At 43.6% G+C, this 20,913-nt stretch overlaps 3 protein-coding genes and 1 pseudogene across 6 annotated transcripts in view; 2 read left to right on the top strand and 2 right to left on the bottom strand.

Moving 5' to 3' along the window:
- The window catches only part of NDC1 (NDC1 transmembrane nucleoporin), a 67,616-nt gene extending 62,691 nt beyond the window's left edge, over window positions 1-4,925 (bottom strand). The window contains exons 1-2 of the mRNA XM_050803088.1: window positions 4,584-4,925; window positions 1,894-2,014 (exon numbers count right to left, since the gene is read on the bottom strand). Coding sequence (XP_050659045.1) covers window positions 1,894-2,014; window positions 4,584-4,640 — 178 coding nt within the window. The 5' untranslated portion in view covers window positions 4,641-4,925. The remainder of the gene's footprint in view (window positions 1-1,893; window positions 2,015-4,583) is intronic.
- The window catches only part of MRPL37 (mitochondrial ribosomal protein L37), a 911,410-nt gene that overhangs the window by 518,709 nt on the left and 371,788 nt on the right, over window positions 1-20,913 (top strand). The window lies entirely within an intron of this gene.
- Window positions 7,938-8,266, top strand: LOC126948025 (60S ribosomal protein L37-like; annotated as a pseudogene).
- Window positions 18,671-20,913, bottom strand: part of YIPF1 (Yip1 domain family member 1) — a 39,951-nt gene continuing 37,708 nt past the window's right edge. For all 4 annotated transcript variants that reach the window (XR_007728691.1, XR_007728689.1, XM_050803499.1 and 1 more), the window contains one exon: window positions 18,671-19,206. The gene's annotated coding sequence lies outside the window, so the exon portion shown is untranslated. The remainder of the gene's footprint in view (window positions 19,207-20,913) is intronic.

The following is a 20,913-nucleotide window of genomic DNA, read 5'->3' on the forward strand; positions in this document are numbered from 1 at the left end:
CCTCACTCTCCCGAGTAGCTGGGACTACAGGTGCACGCTGCCACACCCAGGCTGGTTGTGAACTCTTGAGCTCAGGCAATCTGCCCACCTAGCCTCCCAAAGTGCTGGGATTATAGGGGTGAGCCACCACACCTGGCCTATGGACCTAAATTAATGAGGAATATTTACTAAGCATCCACAATTAAACTCAAGCTTCTGATGAGGAAAATGGCATAAATCAAATCCAACCTGGAGAGAAAGTGTTATGAGGATTAAAAAACCTCTGGCCATGAAATGGCAAAAAGTTTTTGTCCCCAGTGCCAATTGTGAACAATTGGTAATGGCTCTCAAATGCAATACTGAGTACTCTGAGGTTGCCACCAGAGAGTCATGATTAGTGAGTAAAGCAGACACAGGTAAGGTGGCTAAAGAAATATTTGCTATGCCTGTGCTGACTTATGGCTTAATTTCACCTGACCAGTGGGACCTATCAAAAAAGTGATGGACATATGTCAACAAGAAACTTAACACCAATTATCTCCAAAGGTCATAGGTAAAGAGTCCCAACTCCTTGAAAACTGGCATTTTCTTGTGAAAAAAGAAATTAAAGGCCGGGCGCGGTGGCTCAAGCCTGTAATCCCAGCACTTTGGGAGGCCAAGATGGGCGGATCACGAGGTCAGGAGATCGAGACCATCCTGGCTAACACGGTGAAACCCCGTCTCTACTAAGAAATACAAAAAATAGCCGGGCGAGGTGGCAGCGCCTGTAGTCCCAGCTACTCGGGAGGCTGAGGCAGGAGAATGGCGTGAACCCGGGAGGCGGAGCTTGCAGTGAGCTGAGATCCGGCCACTGCACTCCAGCCTGGGCTACAGAGCGAGACTCCGTCTCAAAAAAAAAAAAAAAAAAAAAGAAATTAAAAACTCACTTCCCACTTCACAAGGCAAAAGAAAGACCAATTTTCAATCCTAAATCAGTTACTCACTAGCTGTGTATCTATGCATGGATTATTTAACCTGAATCTCAGTTATCCCATTTATAAAGTAGAAATAATAACTCTTAACTACACAGTTACAGGAAGGATAAGAGGTAATATACGTAAGGAGCTGGCATACAGTAAACAGGCAATAATGGATAGTTGTTAACAGAAAACAAGTTACTTTTAATAAATTTAGTAATCTTATTTAGTCTCTAAGGAATTTAAGGCACATTTTAGGCCAGGTGCGGTGGCTCACGCCTGTAATCCCAGCACTTCAGGAGGCCGAGGCAGGTGGATTTCGTGAAGTCAGGAGCTCAAGACCAGCTTGGGCAACATGGCAAAACCCCATATCTACTAAAAATACAAAAATCAGACAGGCATGGTGGCGCGTGCTTGTAATCCCAGCCACTCACGAGGCTGAGGCACAAGAATTGCTTGAAGATGGGAAGCAGAGGTTGCAGTGAGCCAAGACTGAGCCACTGCACTCAGCCTGGGTGACAGAGCGAGACTCTGTTTCAAAAAAAGAAATCAATGCTCTTAATTTAGATGTATTTTTAAAAGAGGTACATGTCATATTTTCTACCCACAATTTCAAATCGATGACAGGAACAGTTTTCTATTTTAAAGAGACAAACAATCTCAATAAAGCTGTCCAAAGGAAAAACAAATGAAACTAAGTTTTCATTTATGGGGTCTTCTAATGATGTTTTTGTTCCTATGATCACACATAGTCTTTGACAAGCTTATTAATCTTATTACATAATAAAAAGGTGATTTATGTTATGAAGCAGATGTCTTAAAATTATCTCAAAGTGAATGTTTTGATGTGTCAATATAACATAGGCAGTAATTAAAAATAAACTGCTTGAAACATAATGCAATTTTTATGTTGAGAAGTAGGTCCTATAACTTTCTCTCCAAATTGAGTATCACTTACCAGACAGCCACTGTACAGGATGAAACAAATCAATCCTGCTGAAAATTATAAATACTGTGGTGCAGAGGGGTAGAAGCAGCACTGACCAAACAATACTTGCAACTATCCTCCAGCCCAAAACCTAAAAACAAAAAGAAAAACCCTCAATCATGAAGTCAGTTAAATTATTTCAGTTATGCAAATCCTATCTTTTCATACAGGATGTTAATCACTAACTCAGATCATAATCCGTTAACTCAAACATTCACTCCTACTAATAACATTACATACCACTAAAGAATTTATAATATCAGTGAGCTGATGCTTGCATTAGTACAAAGTTAGGTACAACATCAAATATCATACTTTGTATAAGGGGTGGTGGGCATTGATTTACAGCTGTTTTAGAGCAACTAATACTTGTCCCTCTAGGCTTCATTGATAGCTATATTAATATATAAAGGCTGTACACATTTTATGGGAACCACCTGTGTACTGTATTTACAATCATCAGACATGAACCTTTACTGGGCAACTACTGCACTGTAGTATTCTATTCATGTTTGAATTGCCAGTATCTATCATATAGGAGGAAAATCTTTACTGCTGAATAATACAAGAAGATATAGAGGGGTTTTAAACATGGAAGTGACAATCAAATTCAAGTTGCTCAAGGTAAAACATGTCTTTTTACTGAAAGCTGGCTTTAAGGAAGAAGGATCAGAAGGGACAAGAACTAAACAGGAGACAAAGCAGTTAGGAGGCAGTCCACTAAAAAGTTGAGGCCGGGCGTGGTGGCTCACACCCGTATCCCAGCAATTTGGGAGAGCAGGACGGGCAGATCACTTGAGGCCAGGAGTTTGAGACCAGCCTGGTCAACATGGTAAATCCCTGTCTCTACAAAAAAATTTTTTTAAAAATTAGCCAAGCATCACTCCAGCCCAGGCGACAGAGCAAGACTCTGTCTAAAATAAAAAAAAGAATAAAGTTCAACTCCTGTCCCACATTCTTCTTGTCGTTGTGTTTTTGAGACAGTCTCGCTCTGTCCCCCAGGCTAGACACAATGGCGCCATCTCAGCTCACTGCAACCTCTGCCTCCTGGGTTCAAGTGATTCTCCTGCCTCAGCCACCTGAGTAGAGTAGGTGGGGTTACAGGTGCCCTCCACCACACCCAACTAATCTTTTTTTTTTTCAGTAGAGACGGGGTCTCAAACTCCTGACCCCAAGTGATCCTCCAGCCTCAGCCTCCCAAAGTGCTAGGATTATAGGCCTGAGCCACTGTGCCCAGCCTCCACATTCTATATAAAATTAACTCAAAACGGATTAAAGACCTACATGTAAGAGCTAAAACTATAAAACTCTTGGAAGAAAACATAGGAGTAAACCCTCATGATCTTGGATTTGGCAATGGTTTCTTAGATATGACACCAAAAGCATAAGCAACAAAAGAAAAATATAAACTGGACATCAGCAATATTTAAAACTTTTTTGCTCAAAAGACACTGCCAGCCGGGTGTGGTGGCTCACAACAGCCAAGGGTGGAAACAACCCAAATACCCACATACTGATAAATGGATAAACAAAATACGCTATGTCCATACAGTGGATTATTCAGCCACAAAAAGGAATGAAGTACTCGTGCATGCTAAACATGCACCGGGCACGATGGCATGCACCTGATGTCCCATATAGTTAGGAGGCTGAGGCAGGAGGGCTGGTTGAGCCCAGGATTTCAAGGCCAGCCTGGAGAAGATACCCTATCTCTATTATAAAAATAATTTTAAAAAAAATTTTAGGAGCCAGGCACTGTGGCTCAAACATAGCATCTCAGCACTTTGGGAGGCCGAGGTGGATGACTCACTTGAGGTCAGGAGTTCAAGACCAGCCTGACCAACATGGTGAAACCCCATCTCTACTAAAAATACAAAAATTAGCTGGGCATGGTGGTGCGTGCCTATAATTCCAGCTCCTCAGGAAGCTGAGGCAGAACTGCTTGAATCCGGGAGGCGGGGGTTGCAGTGAGTCGACATCGCGCCATTGCACTCCAGTCTGGGCAACAGGGAGCGAGCCTCCGTTTCAAAAAAAAAAAAAAAAAGATAAGACTTAAGGACCCAAAAGTTTTTAGTTTGGAATACAGGGGAGATGGCAGTGCACTGGGATAGAAGCACTTTTCCAAAAGGGATCTTTCTTCTCTTTCTCTTTGCACTCCAGAGAAAGGATGTAGTACTGTTAATTCTACAACTTGTTAAGGAGGAAGTACTATTATCCTCAGCTCAGTCCCACTCTACCTTACAAAGAACACCTGCCCTCCTTACTGGACCCTAATCCCAGCCTCTATTAATGCCACATTTCTTTCCAATTCCGTGCATTCCTTCCCACTTCTTAACGAAACAGTTATTTATTTTGCACCTACTGGACACGGTACCCTTGCGTAAAACTCCGCCTTACTCCCTATTCCAATCTCCATTCAGTACATCCGTCCCGTTCTGACCAACTTCCTTCCACTCGGGACCCCTCTCCTACCCCGTAACCAGCTTTCACTCAGGACGCCCCACAACCCCGCAATCAGTCCCCCAGGTGGTGCCTTCCACACGCGTTCCCTCCACGCTACCCTGGGACTGGCCCTCCCCCGCCCAGCGCGCACGCGCGGTCAGAGCTTCCTCGCCCGGCCCGATCCTGGCAGCGCGTGCCACAGTGCACGCCGCACTCACGCGCCACAGTATGTCCCGCGACCTGCCAGCGCAGGGCCCACTCACGGCCGTGGCCATGGAGATGGCGGCCCCCAGTCTAGGGAGTACGGGAGACAGTGAGCCCGCCCGCCACCGCAGTTCAAAGGGAGGAAAGCCCCAGGAGGACCCTGCTGGGGCTGCCTCAAACGCTGCCTGAGCGAAGCCCGGCCCAGGCCTCAACCCATCCCTGCGAGGCCTCGTCTGGACAAGCTCAACGGGCCAGGACTGCCGCGCAGACACATCCCGCAAACGGGGCTGTAACTACAGGAACCGCCCTGTGGCGTCCAAAAGGTCTCTTCGAAGCAGGGTCCAGCGGGGCGCCAGAAGCACGTGGCGGCGCTGCATGCTGGGAACTGTAGTCTCGACGGCCCCCTGGGAGAAAGTAGAAGGAGTGTTGCATTCTGGGACTCGGAGTTCCAAAGTACAGAATGCAGGGAGTCGAGGTCTTCCTGGAGGTGCCTTGAGGCATGCTGGGAATAGTAGTCTTTTATAAAGCCGATAACAGCCACAGTATTGATTGATTGGAATTCTGCAGTTAGAAAGAGCTAGCAAAATGATTTGCCCTCATTTCTCCCTATTACTTTATCAGTCACCTAAAAGTGAAATCAAAGGATGTGGTGGTCCTCTCCACAATAGGTACGCAGTAATTTTACTGAAATTAAAAAAAAAAAATTCTCTAGAGATGCCTTTGGTTTCATAAAATCTGGTTTCTACTTCCAGATCTGCCCCTTGCTAAATTGAATATTTTTATCTTCTCTGACCCTCCATTTCTTCAACTGTAAGATAAGGATGAAAATAAAAATATCCTGGTGATACTGTGAGGATGTAAATAATATGCTATACAAATATTATCATTAATATACTGCCGGTAAGAAAAAAGGTTTTTCAGCAACCCAAGTTTCACCTAATGAAGTCTTCTCAGTGCTTTAGACCTCAGTGAGATCCCTGGATGCATATCGCTAACACCTTTTCATGCTCAATCACATGCCACAGACAACATTCAATACTCAAGACAGAAATAGATTCAGTGATTTACTGACTAAAGAAATGCATAGGCTGGTGAGAGGAATTGAGATCGCACCTACTGCTCTGCAATGTTTGCCCACAACGGCTTCCTGAATGCTTTAAGATTATATCCTATTCACTTCCAAAACCATGTTACTATCAATCGTGTCTAAAGCACTGCAGGACAAACTGGGAATACAACTGATAGATCAAGTCTCTGCCGTGAAGAGACCCATCTGGTGGTGGAGAAAACTTGTAAAGAATTAGTCCAGGCCAGGCACAGTGGTTCATACCTGTAATCCCAGCACTTTGGGAGGCTGAGGCAGGAGGATCACAAGCCAGGAGTTTCAGACCAGCCTGGGCAACATAGTAAGACCTCATCTCCACCAAAAAAAAAAAAAAAAAAAAATTTAATTAGCCAGGTGTAGTGGTGCACACCTGTAGTCCAAGCTACTCCATAGACTGAGGCAGGAGAATTGCTTGAACCTGGGAGGTTGAGGCTGAAGTGAGCAGTGATGGCACCATCACACTCCAGCCTGGGCCATAGAGTGAGACCCTGTCCAAAAAAAAAAAAAAAATTAGTCCAAATGAGTGTTCATAAAGATACCTCATGTTCTAAGGTTCTTGTGGTAGAGACTACTCGTTGTCTGCTTCAATATCTATTCTCCCCTTCTTTCATAATAACTGAACTCCCAGTTTTTAACTGGGCATATAGTTACATTTCCCAGCCTCTCTTGCAGCTAAGTGTGGCCAGCTGACTGAGTTCAGGCCAATAAAATATAATCAAAGTATTGCATGGTAGCTTCCTAGAAACCCCCTTAAAAGGGAGCTTCTGCATGGTGGTCTTTGCCTCTTCTTAATCCCATCCTCCATTCAGCTGCCTGGATTTGGGATGTGTTGGCTGGAGCTCTAGCACCATACTGGACCACAGAAAGGGGGTCACACAGTAGGGAAAATGAAGTACTGAGCTTAAAGGAGACTTGATTATTTACAGCAACCATATCAGTCCTAGGCTACCTGCCTTTACCTCCTAATTTCTTTTATACAAGAGACAATTATTTATTGTTTAAGCCACATCTATCTATCTATCTATCTATCTATCTATATATATATATATATATATATTTTTTTTTTTTTTTTTTTTTTTGAGACAGAGTCTCACTCCTTTGCCCAGGCTGGAGTACAGTGGCGTGATCTCAGCTCACCGAACCTCCACCTCTCGGGTTCAAGTGATTCTCCTGACTCAGCCTCCTGAGTAGCTGGGATTACAGGTGCATACTACCATGCTGGCTAATTTTTGTATTTTTCAGTAGAGACAGGGTTTTGCCATGTTGGCCAGGCTGGTCTCAAACTCCTGACCTCAGGTGATCTGCCTGCCTTGGCCTCCCAAAGTGCTGGGATTACAGGCATCAGCCATCACGCCTGGCCTCTGCTTCTATTTTTATAGCACCTATCACAATCTTAAATCATCTTGTGTATTTGTTTACTTCTTATTGTCTGACTTCTCACTAGTATACAAACTTCACAACAGCAGGGACTTTGTCTTGTTTATCATTGCTTCCAAAGTACCCATTACATTAGTAAGTAATCAATGAATTTTTATTTAATGAATAATGAATGAGTGGAGGAAATTAACTATGTTGGACAGTGTTTCTTCAGGACAACAACTTTTGATACCTATATCAAAGGGGGATTTAATGCAGGGAATTGGTAACAAAGTTGTTGGAAAGGCTGAAAAAGTATGGGAAAGAAAGAACGGGGCTGCAGTAGCAAACAGCAGAAAGGCGTTATTGCCCAAATACCAGGAAGCTACTACTTCCATTAGAGCCATGAGACAACACTGAATGCTGAGCTACTGAGGGTGGTGCCCCTGCTGCTGTCAGAACTATTGTTTTGAGCACCCTGTAGCTGCTGAAAGCACTACCCAGAAGTGCCTGCAACTATCCAGGGTTGCTCTCTGAGCCTTTGAAAGCTATAACCTGGCCAAGCGTGGTGGCTCACACCTGTAATCCGTTTGGATTACTTTGGGAGGCCAAGGTGGGTGGATCACAGGGTCAGGAGATTGAGACCATCCTGGCCAACATGGTGAAACCCTGTCTCTACTAAAATTACAAAAATTAGCTGGGCGTGGTGGCACGCGCCTGTAGTCCCAGCTACTCAGGAGGCTGAGGCAGGAGAATAGCTTGAACCAGGGAGGCAGAGGTTGCAGTGAGCCGAGATCGCGCCACTGCACTCTAGCCTGGAGACAGAACGAGACTCCATCTCAAAGAAAAAAAAAAGAAAAAAGAAAAAGCTATAATTATTTGAAATAGAATAAAATAAATTTTTTAAATGATACAAGACCTCTTTGGTCTCAGTCACAGAAGCGAGACAAAGGGAACATCATCGTTTGGAAAGCATTGCAATAAGATACACACGTTGTGCTGCCGCTGTGCCTCTAAGGCCTACCACCTTCAGAAGTCAACCTGTGGCAAATGTGGCTACGCTGCCAAGCACAAGAGGAAGTAAAACTGGAGTGCCAGTGCTGAAAGATGAAACACCACCAGGGCTAGTCAAATAAGGCACCAAAAAGTGTGTATCACAGATTCAGGTATGGATCCCGTGAAGGAACAACACCTAAACCCAAGAAGGCAGCTGTTGCAGCATCCAGTTCATCTTAAGAATTTCACTCCAGCCTAGGCAACAGAGCAAAAATTCATCTCAAAAAAAAGAAAAGAAAAGAAAAAAAGAATTTTGATGATTAGTCACCCAATAAATGTTCTGGTTGGCCGGGCGTGGTGACTCATGCCTGTAATCCTAGCACTTTGGGAGGCTGAGGCAGGTGGATCACTTGAGGTCAGGAGTTCAAGAACAACCTGGCCAACATGGTGAAACCCCATCTCTACTAAAAATACAAAAATTAGCTGGGCATGGTGGTAGACACCTGTAATCCCAGTTACTCGGGAGGCTAAGGCAGCAGAATCACTTGAATACGGGAGGCAGAGGTTGCAGTGAGCCAAGATTGCGCCACTGCACTCCAGCCTGGATGACAGAGTGAGACTCTGTCTCAAAAAAAAAAAAAAGTTCTGGTTTTTAAAAATTAAAAAAAAAAAAAAAAGATACAAGACATGAAGAACAATACCAGTTAGTATTAGAAAAACTCAGAAATTATGTGATAGAACTCAGGGAAGAAATCAAAATTTAAATAAATTATTATAAAATGGAAGTTGAATTAGAAGAGCAAAGAAACACAACAGTGATGTCATAACAAAAGAAGAACTTTTTTTTTTTTTTTTTTTTTTTGAGATGGAGTCTTGCTCTGTTGCCCAGGCTGGAGTGCAGTGGCCGGATCTCAGCTCACTGCAAGCTCCGCCTCCCAGGTTTATGCCATTCTCCTGCCTCAGCCTCCCATGTAGCTGGGACTACAGGCGCCCGCCACCTCGCCCAGCTAGTTTTTTGTATTTTTTTAGTAGAGACGGGGTTTCACCGTGTTAGCCAGGATGGTCTCGATCTCCTGACCTCGTGATCTGCCCGTCTCGGCCCCCCAAAGTGCTGGGATTACAGGCTTGAGCCACTGCGCTCAGCCAAGAAGAACATTTTTTAATCAAAAAAGGAACAAAGAAACAAAAACAATTTTAAGTGACAAATAGAGAAAATAGGCAAAGAAGATCTAACATATGAATAACGGGAGTCCCTGAAGACTCTGGAATCTCATTTTAAACCATCACTGTCTCGCCCAACAACATGCAGGGATGTGGGAATTCCTTTTTGTTTTTAAATTACTCTAATATTTTTAAATGAGTTGACATTTGCTTGAAGTTTTTCCTTCAAAATCTTCACTTGTTGCATAGCCTTTAATATTTTATAGCCTAAAAAATATAAAGGGTGGTGGTGGCAAATAGCCCTTCTTTCTCCCAATCTGTAACCTGTTTCAAATTCAGTCCATCCAAGAGAAAGGCTGCTAACTTGTGATAAAATGTGATTAGCCGGCAGGGCACAGTGGCTCACACCTGTAATCCCAGCACTTTGGGAGGCTGAAGTGGGCGGATCACCTGAGGTCGGGAGTTCAAGACTATCCTGACCAACATGGAGAAACCCCATCTCTACTAAAAATACAAAATTAGCCGGGCATGGTAGCGCATGCCTGTAATCCCAGCTACTCGGAAGGCTGAGGCAGGAGAATTGCTTGAACCTGGGAGGCAGAGGTTTCAGTGAGCCAAGATTGCACTCCAGCCTACGCAACAAGAGTGAAACTCTATCTAAAAAAAAAAAAAAAGTGATTAGCCATTTGCAAAGACAAAATAAAAGACATTCACTTTGAAAGACAGCTCCTTGGACATACAACGTCTCTTGTACAACAGTATTTTTGTGGTGAGTCAAACAAAAAATAAATTTAAAACATATAGATGGTATTTGCCTGTGGGGTATGGAGAACACATATCCCAGAATAACTCTGAACTATCTATTATTATTATTATTTTATTGCCAAACTCCAAGCCTCCGGAAACAATTCAAAAGGCATAGCAACGTGGAAAGAAAAGTCAGGCTCCTCCTTCTTCCTTTGATGCCCCCTCTCTGGAGCCAGGCTGCACTCCTGGTTGGCAGTTTGGTGGGCTGTCCTCTGCTGCCTGCTTCTTTGGGGTGAAATCTCAAAGTAAAGGCTGATGAAGAGAGAAGGAGATCCAGGAGGGGAAACTCATATCATATTGCAAAGTGTGTAATCTAGGCTTTTTAACGTTTTCTCTCCTAGATTTTTAAAAGGTTTTTTAAAAGGTTTTTTCTGCCTAATTTGTTTAAAAAACTGACTTACCCCTCTGCCTGTGACACAGAGACAGTGAAATAAAATCTGTGGTTGAAGGTAAGGCTCCATAGTGATTCATTTCCAAGGATATGAGGAAGAGGCAGGATCAAAGGCTTTTCACATAAATACATATGCAAGGCAATAGGTAAAGGCTTTAGAGTCAAATGGGGATGTGAGTCCTGGCTCCGTGCTTCATGGCAGGGTGGTTAGCTTGAGCAAGTAACTCAACTTCTTAGTACACCAGTTTTCTCAACTGTGAAAAGGGGGATAATAGTGTGCACTGTTCTGCACTGTTTTTTTGTTTTGTTTTGTTTTGTTTTTGAGACGGAGTCTCACTCTGTCGCCCAGGCTGGAGGGCAATAACGGCACGCGATCTTGGTTCACTGCAACCTCCGCCTCCTGGGTTCAAGCAATTCTCCTGCTTCAGCCTCCCGAGTAGCTGGGATTACAGGTGCAGTGTGCACTGCTCCTTATTTCTATGGACCTTTATTTCTATGGACCTATCTAAATTGAGCCCCCACCCTTCAAATAATGTGACAGTCATTAATACTCCAGGCACATGATAGGATTGCACTTCATGGCCCCCTTTGAAGTTAGGTATGGCCATGTAACAGTTCTAGCCAATAAATTGTGAGAAATAACATGTATCATTTACTGGTGGAATTTAATTGCCATTATGAGACTCTCCAGAGCTCTCTTTCCTCTGGCACACGGATCAACAATATTTTAGATGTTTGTTACTCCATCACCCGCAGATGCCTGAGTGACCACAGTGAACAGTCTCCTGCCAGCCTGTGATTGACTTACAACATGAGCAGGAAATAAAACTTTGATTTAAGCTGCTTTAAACTATCATTTACAGTTCTTGATTATTTTATTTCATTTTATTTATTTATTTATTTATTTATTTATTTATTTTTGAGAAGGAGTCTGGCTCTGTCGCCCAGGCTGGAGTGCAGTGGCGCAATCTCGACTCACTGCAAGCTCCGCCTCCCAGGTTCACACCATTCTCCTGCCTCAGCCTCCCGAGTAGCTGGGATTACAGGTGCCCGCCACCACGCCCCGCTAATTTTTTTGTATTTTTAGTAGAGACAGGGTTTCACCATGTTAGCCAGGATGGTCTCGATCTCCTGACCTTGTGATCTGCCCACCTCAGCCTCTCAAAGTGCTGGGATTACAGGCGTGAGCCACCGCGCCCAGCCAGTTCTTGATTATTTTAAAAGAGCCTAACCTATCCCCAAAGATGCCAGTAGTAAATCAATAAATGCAGTTACCTGAAGAGGACTTTAAAAGTCCTTGAAAAACTTTGTTTTATGCATCACCTTATTAATTCACCCCACCAGCATTTACCAAGCAATAAGTATCGGCCAGGCACTTTGCTAGACTCTGTGGGGGTAGACACAGGAGTGCAGTCTCTGCTGTCAGGACCCTTCTGTCGAGTACACAAGGCCTCATCCTTAGACACTCTCTTCAGCCATACTCCCAACCAGTGCATGCATCTGGTAGAAACGGCTTTATCTGTTTTTAGCTTACAGGCTGTCCTTGGAAAATGGAAGAAGGCTCGAAGTACAGGTTTAAGACACTAAAGCCGATCTGACAGACCCTTCATCCCCTCACCAACACATCATGACATCATGTTTATTTTTTTTCTGCCTTCATACCTCTGCTTCATCTGGACTCTCTGCATCTTCAAATTCCATGTCTTCCATGAAGTATTTCCTGTTGAATTCCTCCTCCTCTAAAAACCCTAGAATTTTACCCCTTATTGAATACATCCTGCCATCAGTAGCATCGTAGAGAAAGAGCAAACTCTGGAGCCAGACAGTCCTAAGCTTAAGTCCTAGCTTTGCCCCTTCCTAAATGAGAAGGCTGGAGACCATGCTTTGGTTGAATGCTTATTATATACTGGACACTCTTAAGCCACATCATATAAATTTAATTATCACACTTGCCCTTCAAGAATGCTTTCATATATATGTATCTAGATATATTTTACCTCTCTCAGCTTGGCTTACTCTCCAAAATATATCTAGATATCTGGATATATTTTACCTCTCTCAGCCTGGCTTACTCTCCAAAATATTTATATATATATATATATATATATTTATATATATATAATCTATATATAAAATATATATACATAGATATCTAGATATATATAAAATATTTTGGAGAGTAAGCCAAGCTGAGAGAGGTAAAATGAAACATGGACTCACACTCATATCTATTTTAACATTTCAGCTCTTTTATATAAATAATTTTTCAGTTTGTTATACCTTATTTGCTTGCTTGCTTTTTAAAAAAAAATTTGTGAAGGTTTGTATTTTTGTTCTAATCATTTCCTTTTTTTTTTTTTCTTTTCTTTTCTTTTTTTTTTTTTGAGACGGAGTCTCACTCTGTCGCCCAGGCTGGAGTGCAGTGGCTGGATCTCAGCTCATTGCAAGCTCCGCCTCCCGGGTTCACGCCATTCTCCTGCCTCAGCCTCCCGAGTAGCTGGGACTACAGGCGCCCGCCACCTCGCCCGGCTAGTTTTTTGTATTTTTTAGTAGAGACGGGGTTTCACCGGGTTAGCCAGGATGGTCTCGATCTCCTGACCTCGTGATCCACCGGTCTCGGCCTCCCAAAGTGCTGGGATTACAGGCTTGAGCCACCGCGCCCGGCCTTTTTTTTTTTTTTTCTGAGACGGAGTCTTGCTGTGTCACCCAGGCTGGAGTGCAGTGGCTCCATCTCAGCTCAATTGCGACCTCTGCCTCCTGGGTTCAAGCGATTCTCCTGCCTCAGCCTCCCAAGTAGCTGGGATTACAGGTACGTACCACCATACCTGGCTAATTTTTGTATTTTTAGTAGGGACGGGGTTTCACCATATTGGCCAGGCTAGTCTTGAACTCCTGACCTCAGGTGATCTGCCCGCCTTGGCCTCCCAAAGTGCTGGTATTACAGGTGTGAGCCACTGCACCCAGCCTCATTTCCTATCTATAACATCTTTTATCCCCTCTGTTTGGGAGAGAGGTAATGATTGTCTACTGTTTTCCTCTTATGAACAACATAGACATTATTTAGTAACTTCTACCTCCTCCCCTTCTTCTCCTCCAGCAGGTGATTTGAAGCAAAGTTCTTTTGCTATATCTATAAGGCAACCAGCAGGCTTATTCTGCTTTAAACATGCTCTCCCCATTCTCCTTCTTTTTTTAGTTATACTGTAGATTCTTTTAAGGGCACATAACCATTATAAACTCTATTTTCTCCCTCATAAGCATTATTTACTCTTAGTTCTACAGGTGAACACATATTTAGTGCTCACCACCTGCTATTTCAATGTCTTACCAGTCATTTTGGTTGTCTGAAGTACGTTCTCTAGAAGATACCTCAGAAAGGTCTCATGGGAATATTCCCTGTGTTCTTCCACGTTCATAACGTCTTGTCTGTGGCCAGTTTGGTTAGATGTAAAACCCTTAGCTCATATTTTCTTTCTTTGGGTATCTTAGATATGTTACCACTGTCTTTGGACATAAAACAGTGTCACCAACTATGTCTCAGTGTTGATCTTCTGTGTTGATTTCCCCAGGTATGAGTGTGCCTGTTTTATATGTAGTCTTTTATTCCAGAAAATTTTAATTATAGTTTTTTTTAAAGTGTATTCTTCTCCATTGCTTTTGTTTTTTCTTTGGACATCTATAATAAATCTTTAGATCTTCTCTGCCTATCTTCCATATTGGTCACTTTTTCTTTCTTTTTTTTTTTTTTTTTTTTTTTTTTTTTTGAGATGGAGTCCTGATCTGTAGCCTAGGCTGGAGTGCAGTGGTGCGATCTCAGCTCACTGCAACCTCTGTCTCCCGGGTACAAGTTATTCTCCTGCCTCAGCCCCCACGTAGCTGGGATTACAGGCGCCCGCCACCACACCTAGCTAATTTTTGTATTTTTAGTAGAGACAGGTTTTCGCCATGTTGGCCAGGCTGGTCTTGAACTCCTGACCTCAGGTGATCCACCCGCCTCAGTCACCCAAAGTGCTGGGATTACAGGTGTGAGTCACTGCGCCTGGCCCATATTGGTCGCTTTTTCTTAAGTTCTTTGATTTCTCTTTATTCATTCTGGAATTTAATCTGTTTTCCTCCTTTTTCACTTTGTATTCCCTAAAGCATTATCTATTGTGCTTATTCACTCTAATATCCCTTCTATTATAATTCAGCCTTCATTTGTGAAATGAGTTTTCTCTTTTCTTTCCAATTCTTTCCTGAGTACTATTACCTAATTTCTGCCTTATAATTCTGATTAGTGATTTTCTTTCATATCCTGTACCATTTTCTTATTTTAGCTCATTTTAAAACATTAAGTTATGGCTTTTATCTGGTTTTGTGGGCATGACTGTCTGGAATGCTTTCATTACCAGTAGGGATGTTATTCTGCTCGTTGTTCTCATTTTTCACACAATAACTTCATTACAAGATTTGACTGTGATCCTTTCTGTTACTCTTTCTTACGTGAAATTAGTTTTCCTGAACATTTAGGAGGAAGAGGTGAGGCAGAATAGCTTCTCTAAATTCAAGGCTTTACAGCTTCCTTTTCTGTTTTCATGACATGTTCAAAAATGCAGCTTCATCTTTCTGACATTGCTCTGTTCCCCTCCCCGACTCTCATCTGGACTTCTCTTTCCTTTGCCCCAAATATCACTGGCCTGCTCTGTTTGCGTTTTGCTTTCTGGTGCCTGGTTGCTCCAGCTTCTTCAGACCTTGCTGCGGATCCCTTGCATGCATGTGCTGAACACTGGGTATTACGAAACTCCAGTTCCAGCTGCTGTTCTCCTATTAGCCCATTACACTTTCCAGGGAGTACCTATAGGCTGTTTTGGAGTGCTCTTATTTTCCAATTTCGCAGACACTCTGTTGCTTTCCTGTGCTTCTTTCTATAAAAATGCTGATACCGTGTAAGTCTTGGCACTGCCAGAAGATTCTCTCTGCTTGAATTTTTGTGTTTGTGCGGATACCTTTTCACCTTTTGTTGTAGATGCCGATTTGTTTTTGATTTTGCTATCCCAGATGCCCTGTTTTTATGAGAGAATTCAGAGAGCTTTGAAAAGTATACTAGTGCCACTGCCATTTTCCCAAAATTCATTTCTCTCAATTCTTTGTATGATACCAACCAATTAAATCAACCTGATAATGGACAAACCACCATCAACTTTTGTAAAAAAGTAGGAGCTCCAAGATGTACTAGTTATCTGTCTAAAACCCATTCTCTCTTCCTTCCTTACCAACAGCATTCTGGTTCATTCAGGGTGACAGTGTGCCCAGCTAAAGAGCATTTCCCAGCCTCCCTTGTAGCTAGGGGTAACCATGGGATACAGTTCTAACCAATAAGACATGACCTTTTTCTCTGGAGAAAGCTCATTACAAGGCAGGCCAACTCCACTGGCCAACCCTCTTTTACCCTTTCCCTTCCTGCTGCCTGTCGAGATCTGAGTTGAGCTGGAAACAGCTGAGCTGCCAAGACTTGGAGTAGAGTTAAGACAAGTGAAAATGAAGTAACAGCAAGCCTTTCATCACTTACTGTGATGGTATAACCAGGAGAAAGAGGCTAACCAGGAGAAAGCACTGGCTCCCCTAATGTTCCATTTCCCACCATGGACCAGTGCCAGGCAAGGGTCAAGTGGATCAGCGCAAACGTGGGGATGGTCTCACTGCCAACTGATCCCTAAACAAAAGGCTCCTGCCATTTCACAGGCCTGGGGGCTGAGAGGAGGAAGAGGGGGAAGAGCTAGGAGTAGAAAAGTACTGAGCCTTGGGAGTGAAAAAAATATCTTCAAGTTCCCCGGTCCCCTACAGATAAATCGGTCTCTCCAGAGGCACCTGAAAAAGGCTACGGCTAGGAGGCATCCAAATGGAGGACCCTGGGCATGAAACGCAAATATGCATAAGAGTATCCTTGACTGTAGTCCCTTCAGAGACACGTGGCACTCACTGGGCACCCAGTCTGGTGTGGGCAGGCAGCTTTTCCCAAGAGGCCTGTTGGGTAAGGCTCTTGTCAGGCCTGAAAGATCAGGCACAGACTTTTGGCCTAGAGCCACACACCATACCACCTACTCTTTGCTGGAGGTAACACAGGCATCTTGGGAGTAGATGACAAATTCATGCTAAGGACTGCTGGGCAGAAGAAAAATAAAAAGAGATGGCATCATGGAGCAGCCATGTTAACCTCAGACTATCTCTAAATTTCTATTTACATAGGAAAGACAAAATGGTAAATTTATTTAAGCTACTGCTTCTCAGGGTTCTTTTACAGCTGAATGTAATTTGTAAGAGCTGCATGGAGGTCCCAAGGGCAGTGGCTCCCAAATGGTGGTGCTGGTTGGTTCATGAAACTTTCACTGGTCTTGGCTAGGTGAGAAAAAATTACCAGTTTTTCATAAAGCTAAACTTACCAAGTTTTTAGTGATATTGCCCTTCCAGATTATTTGATATTATAATGTCCTTTCTTCTATAAAGATAATGGTGCTGACAATGCTGTGTCTAAAATCCCTACTCAAAAATTAAATCCTGGCCACTTTATTATAGAATCTCTAAACATATTTTTGGAAAAATTGATCAGTGATACCAACTTAAAAGTACTTAGGAGCTTGTAGTCCTAGCAACTTGGGAAGCTGAGGTGGGAGGATCCCTTGAGCCCAGGGGTTTGAGCCCATGGACTATGATGGCTCCACTGCACTCCAGCGTAAGAGACAGAGCAAGACAAAAAAAAAAGAAAAAAAAAACCTAGAAGACTCAAGCGGGGGGACACAAAACAGCTGTCTTCAAATATCTGAAGGGAATAAGGCTCAGACTTGTTTTGTTAGGCCCAAGGGCAGAGCTAAGACCACCCAGTGATGGCTGCAGAGGCACTCCTGACAGAACAGGCCACTGAAGGAGGAAACGCTGCCTGGAGAAAGCCGGACGCCGGCAGCCACTGAGCAGTGATCACTGGACTGTGAGATCCAGAACAGGGAGCTTGTCTGTTCTGTTCACTGTTCTAGCCTCAGTACCTACAATACTACCCAGCACAGAGTAGGTGCTCAGAATATATTCAGCATCTGATGGGAGGTTTGCCAAGGTGATGTTAAGCTCCTTGTAGCCTAATTTGTGTGTCTTCCTTTACCTGCATGGTCAACCTTTTAAGTCCAAATGTGTCTTTGTAGCTATCTCAGAAATACATAGGGAACTCTGTCTGGAAGAGCATGATATGGTTTGGCTCTGTGTCCCCACCCAAATCTCATCTTGAATTGTACTCCCATAATTTCCACATGTTGTGGTAGGGACCTGGTGAGAAATAATTTGAATCATGGGGGTGGTTTCCCCCATACTCTTCTCATGATAGTGAGTAAGTCTCACGAGATCTGATGGTTTTATCAGGATTTCCGCTTTTGCGTCCTCCTCATTTTCTCTTGCCACCACCATGTAAGAAGTGCCTTTTGCCTCCTGCCATGATCCTGAGGCCTCCACAGCCATGTGGAACTGTAAGTCCAATTAAACCTCTTTTTCTTCCCAGTCTTGGGTATGTCTTTATCAGCAGCATGGAAACAGACTAATACAGAGAACAGAAACAGTAGGGGATCAGCAATCCTGACCATCAGAAGCTCAGCCTCCCAGATGATAGGCATTTTGAACAAAAAGTATGTTAAAGCTATCTTTGCAGTGTCACTGGTTTCTCTCTTTAATGCACACTAGCCAAGAAGTCAAAGTGCCAGGTACTCAAAGTGCCCTAAGAGAATTTTCTGAAATTTGTCAAAATGGGACGTAAATGAGCTTTTTTTTTTTTTTTTTTTTTTTTTTTTTGTAAAGAAAAGGTGTCACTTTGTCACCTAGGCGGGAGGGGCTCACTGCAGCCTCAACCTCTGGGCTCAGCTTCTTGAGGATGCTTAACATCACCTTGGCAAACCTCCCACCTTAGCCTCTCGAGTAGCTGGGACTACAGGCATGCGCCACTATGCCCAGCTAACTTTTTGTATTTTTTTTTGGTAGAGACTGGGTTTCACTATGTTGCCTAGGCTGGTCTCAACTCTTGGGCTCAAGCAATCTACCCACCTTAGCCTCCCAAAGTGCTGGGATTACAGGCGTGAGCCACAACTTCTGGCCAAATGTGTTCTTTAAAACTGATACTCCATTCTTACAGGAGGAAACATTCAGATGTCCCGTTTTAACCCACACATCATAACACTGAGCACATTCAATCCAATTCCCAGCAGCCTCCAGTACAGACAAACCATCAAGGAAAAACTTAAGGTCAAAGTCACAAAATGCAGTCACAGACATCCTGTGAGGTATTTATTTTGCAACCATTCAGTTCAGCTGTCCAGTATCAGGTTACCAAAGACAAATTTTCAAGCTCCCGGTTAATCTCCACCAAAGTTTCTACTGTTCGGTTACTTCAGGATGGCTAGCATTTGGAGAGAAGAGGATCCCCCAGGTAGTCCGTACATAATTCAGAGAGAGGACATCAGAATTTAGCATGGGTCTGTTTCGGGTATCAAGGTACCACAGTGAAGCATGTCATTTGCCTATGGGTGGCAAAGGGACGGCACTGAGCATGCCTAACCCATTCCCCGGCATTTCAGTCCAATCAGCGCATGCTCACAATGACCATCCATGTGTGAAAAAGAAGAGCTGAAAGACACATGTGCTGAGCAACATTTAATTTCTGCTTGTTAAACGGGTGATTAGGCACCAGTATGGCCCCATCCAGACACTGGGAGTTTGTGCCACTCCATCAGTTCTGCTGGCTCTGCTCATTCTGCTTTCCTGCAGTGGATGCCACTTCCCAAAGAACCATGCTCCAAAAAACAAAAGAGAACTGAAAAACAAAACGGGACACTTTCAAGATAAAGAACCCCCACAAAAGGAAAGAGCCACATTGTAGAAAAGGATATTCATGTATGTTTAGAGGTATAACTCCAACACCAGAGCAGTCTGCTGCCACCAATTCCCCAAATCTTGAGCCTTGAGTCTGATTTTGATGCTCAAAGTAGAGCTTACTGTTGGAAGAAAGATGATGCTTTAAAAAGTTTTCTTCTATTTCCTTGGAAACCCAGTGACTCTCTCCAAGCCAGATCCCAAAGCTACCTTTGCCCATCCTTCTCTCTCTCTCTTCTCCATGACAGCACTGTGTTAAGCACTAGAGGAGAAAAGGTAAGAGTGGATATGGAGGGACTTAAAGATCTGGGACCTGGAAAACCATGGTAGTTGAAATGGAAGGTTATACAGGAGATAATGGCAGGATATGAGGCAGGTCAAATAAATCAGGGATAGATTGTGGCAATACAGGGGGTTTCAAGTTTGTTCTTTGGGCAATAGGGGACCAAAAAAAAGTTTCTAAGTAGGGAAGTGACATAGTTAAAGGCGTGGTCAGAATTATAAATTTTCAAAGACCCCTGTGGCTGTGTATAGGATGAACTGGAAGGAGAAAAAGAAAAGAAGTAGAGAAAGCCATCATGTTACTGCTACAGTTCAAATACGAAATGATCGGTCCTGAAGGCTAGGTATGGTAACGACAGGACAGAGACGAGAAATACTTCAGAGGTAGAAAAGACAAGTCTTGCTGACTGATACTATGTGGAAGGTGAGTGGGGAAAATCTACAATCTACTTTGATGCTGAGGTTTCTATCTTGGGTGACTGGATGGATTTCTTAATTAATCCAACAAATATTGAGGACCCATGTGCCAGGTACTGGGTATGGTGATGAACAAGACAGACACGGTCCCAACTGTCGAGGAACCAGTCTACCAAGAGAAGCAACAGGGCAGGCAAACAAATATAGAAAATATTATTTATTTAATTACAATTTTTTTTTTTTTTTTGAGACAGAGTCTCGCTCTGTTGCCCAGGCTGGAGGGCAGTGGCGTGATCTCGGCTCACTGCAAGCTCCACCTCCCGGGTTCACGCCATTCTCCTGCCTCAGCCTCTCGAGTAGCTGGGACTACAGGCACCTGCCACCACGCCTGGCTAATTTTTTGTATTTTTAGTAGAGATGAGGTTTCACTGTGTTAGCCAGGATGGTCTCGATCTCCTGACCTCATGATCCGCCGCCTCAGCCTCCCAAAGTGCTGGGATTACAGGCCACCATGCCCGGCCTTAATTACAATCTTAACTTGCCAGGCGAGGGTGTAATAAAGAATCTAACCTGCTCTGCAGTCAGGGACAATATAAATGATGGTGCCATTCCCTGAGACAGAAAAACATGAGGAGGATCTGTTTGTAGTGGGGGATGAGTACAGCTTGGAATGTAATGAATTAGAGGCAACTGTTGGAATACCTAGCTGGGGATTTGCAAGAGACAGAAACTTGGAAAGAGGGGCCAGAGAGAGAGTTAAATCCAGGGGAGACTAAGGAATATGTTGGAGAATAAGTTCCTAATGCATAGCCTTCCACTTGGGAGAATGAGCTAGGCCTTCCTGGAGACATCAACAGGGCAATACCACATTCAGATGTCAGCGTTTGATGATACCACGAAGGTGAGGCTGAGGCAAGGGCTATCTGCCCAAGTCTACTGGCTCAAGAAA

The sequence above is a fragment of the Macaca thibetana genome, chromosome 1, assembly GCF_024542745.1.
Source record: "Macaca thibetana thibetana isolate TM-01 chromosome 1, ASM2454274v1, whole genome shotgun sequence".
In the NCBI taxonomy this organism is placed as follows: domain Eukaryota; kingdom Metazoa; phylum Chordata; class Mammalia; order Primates; family Cercopithecidae; genus Macaca; species Macaca thibetana.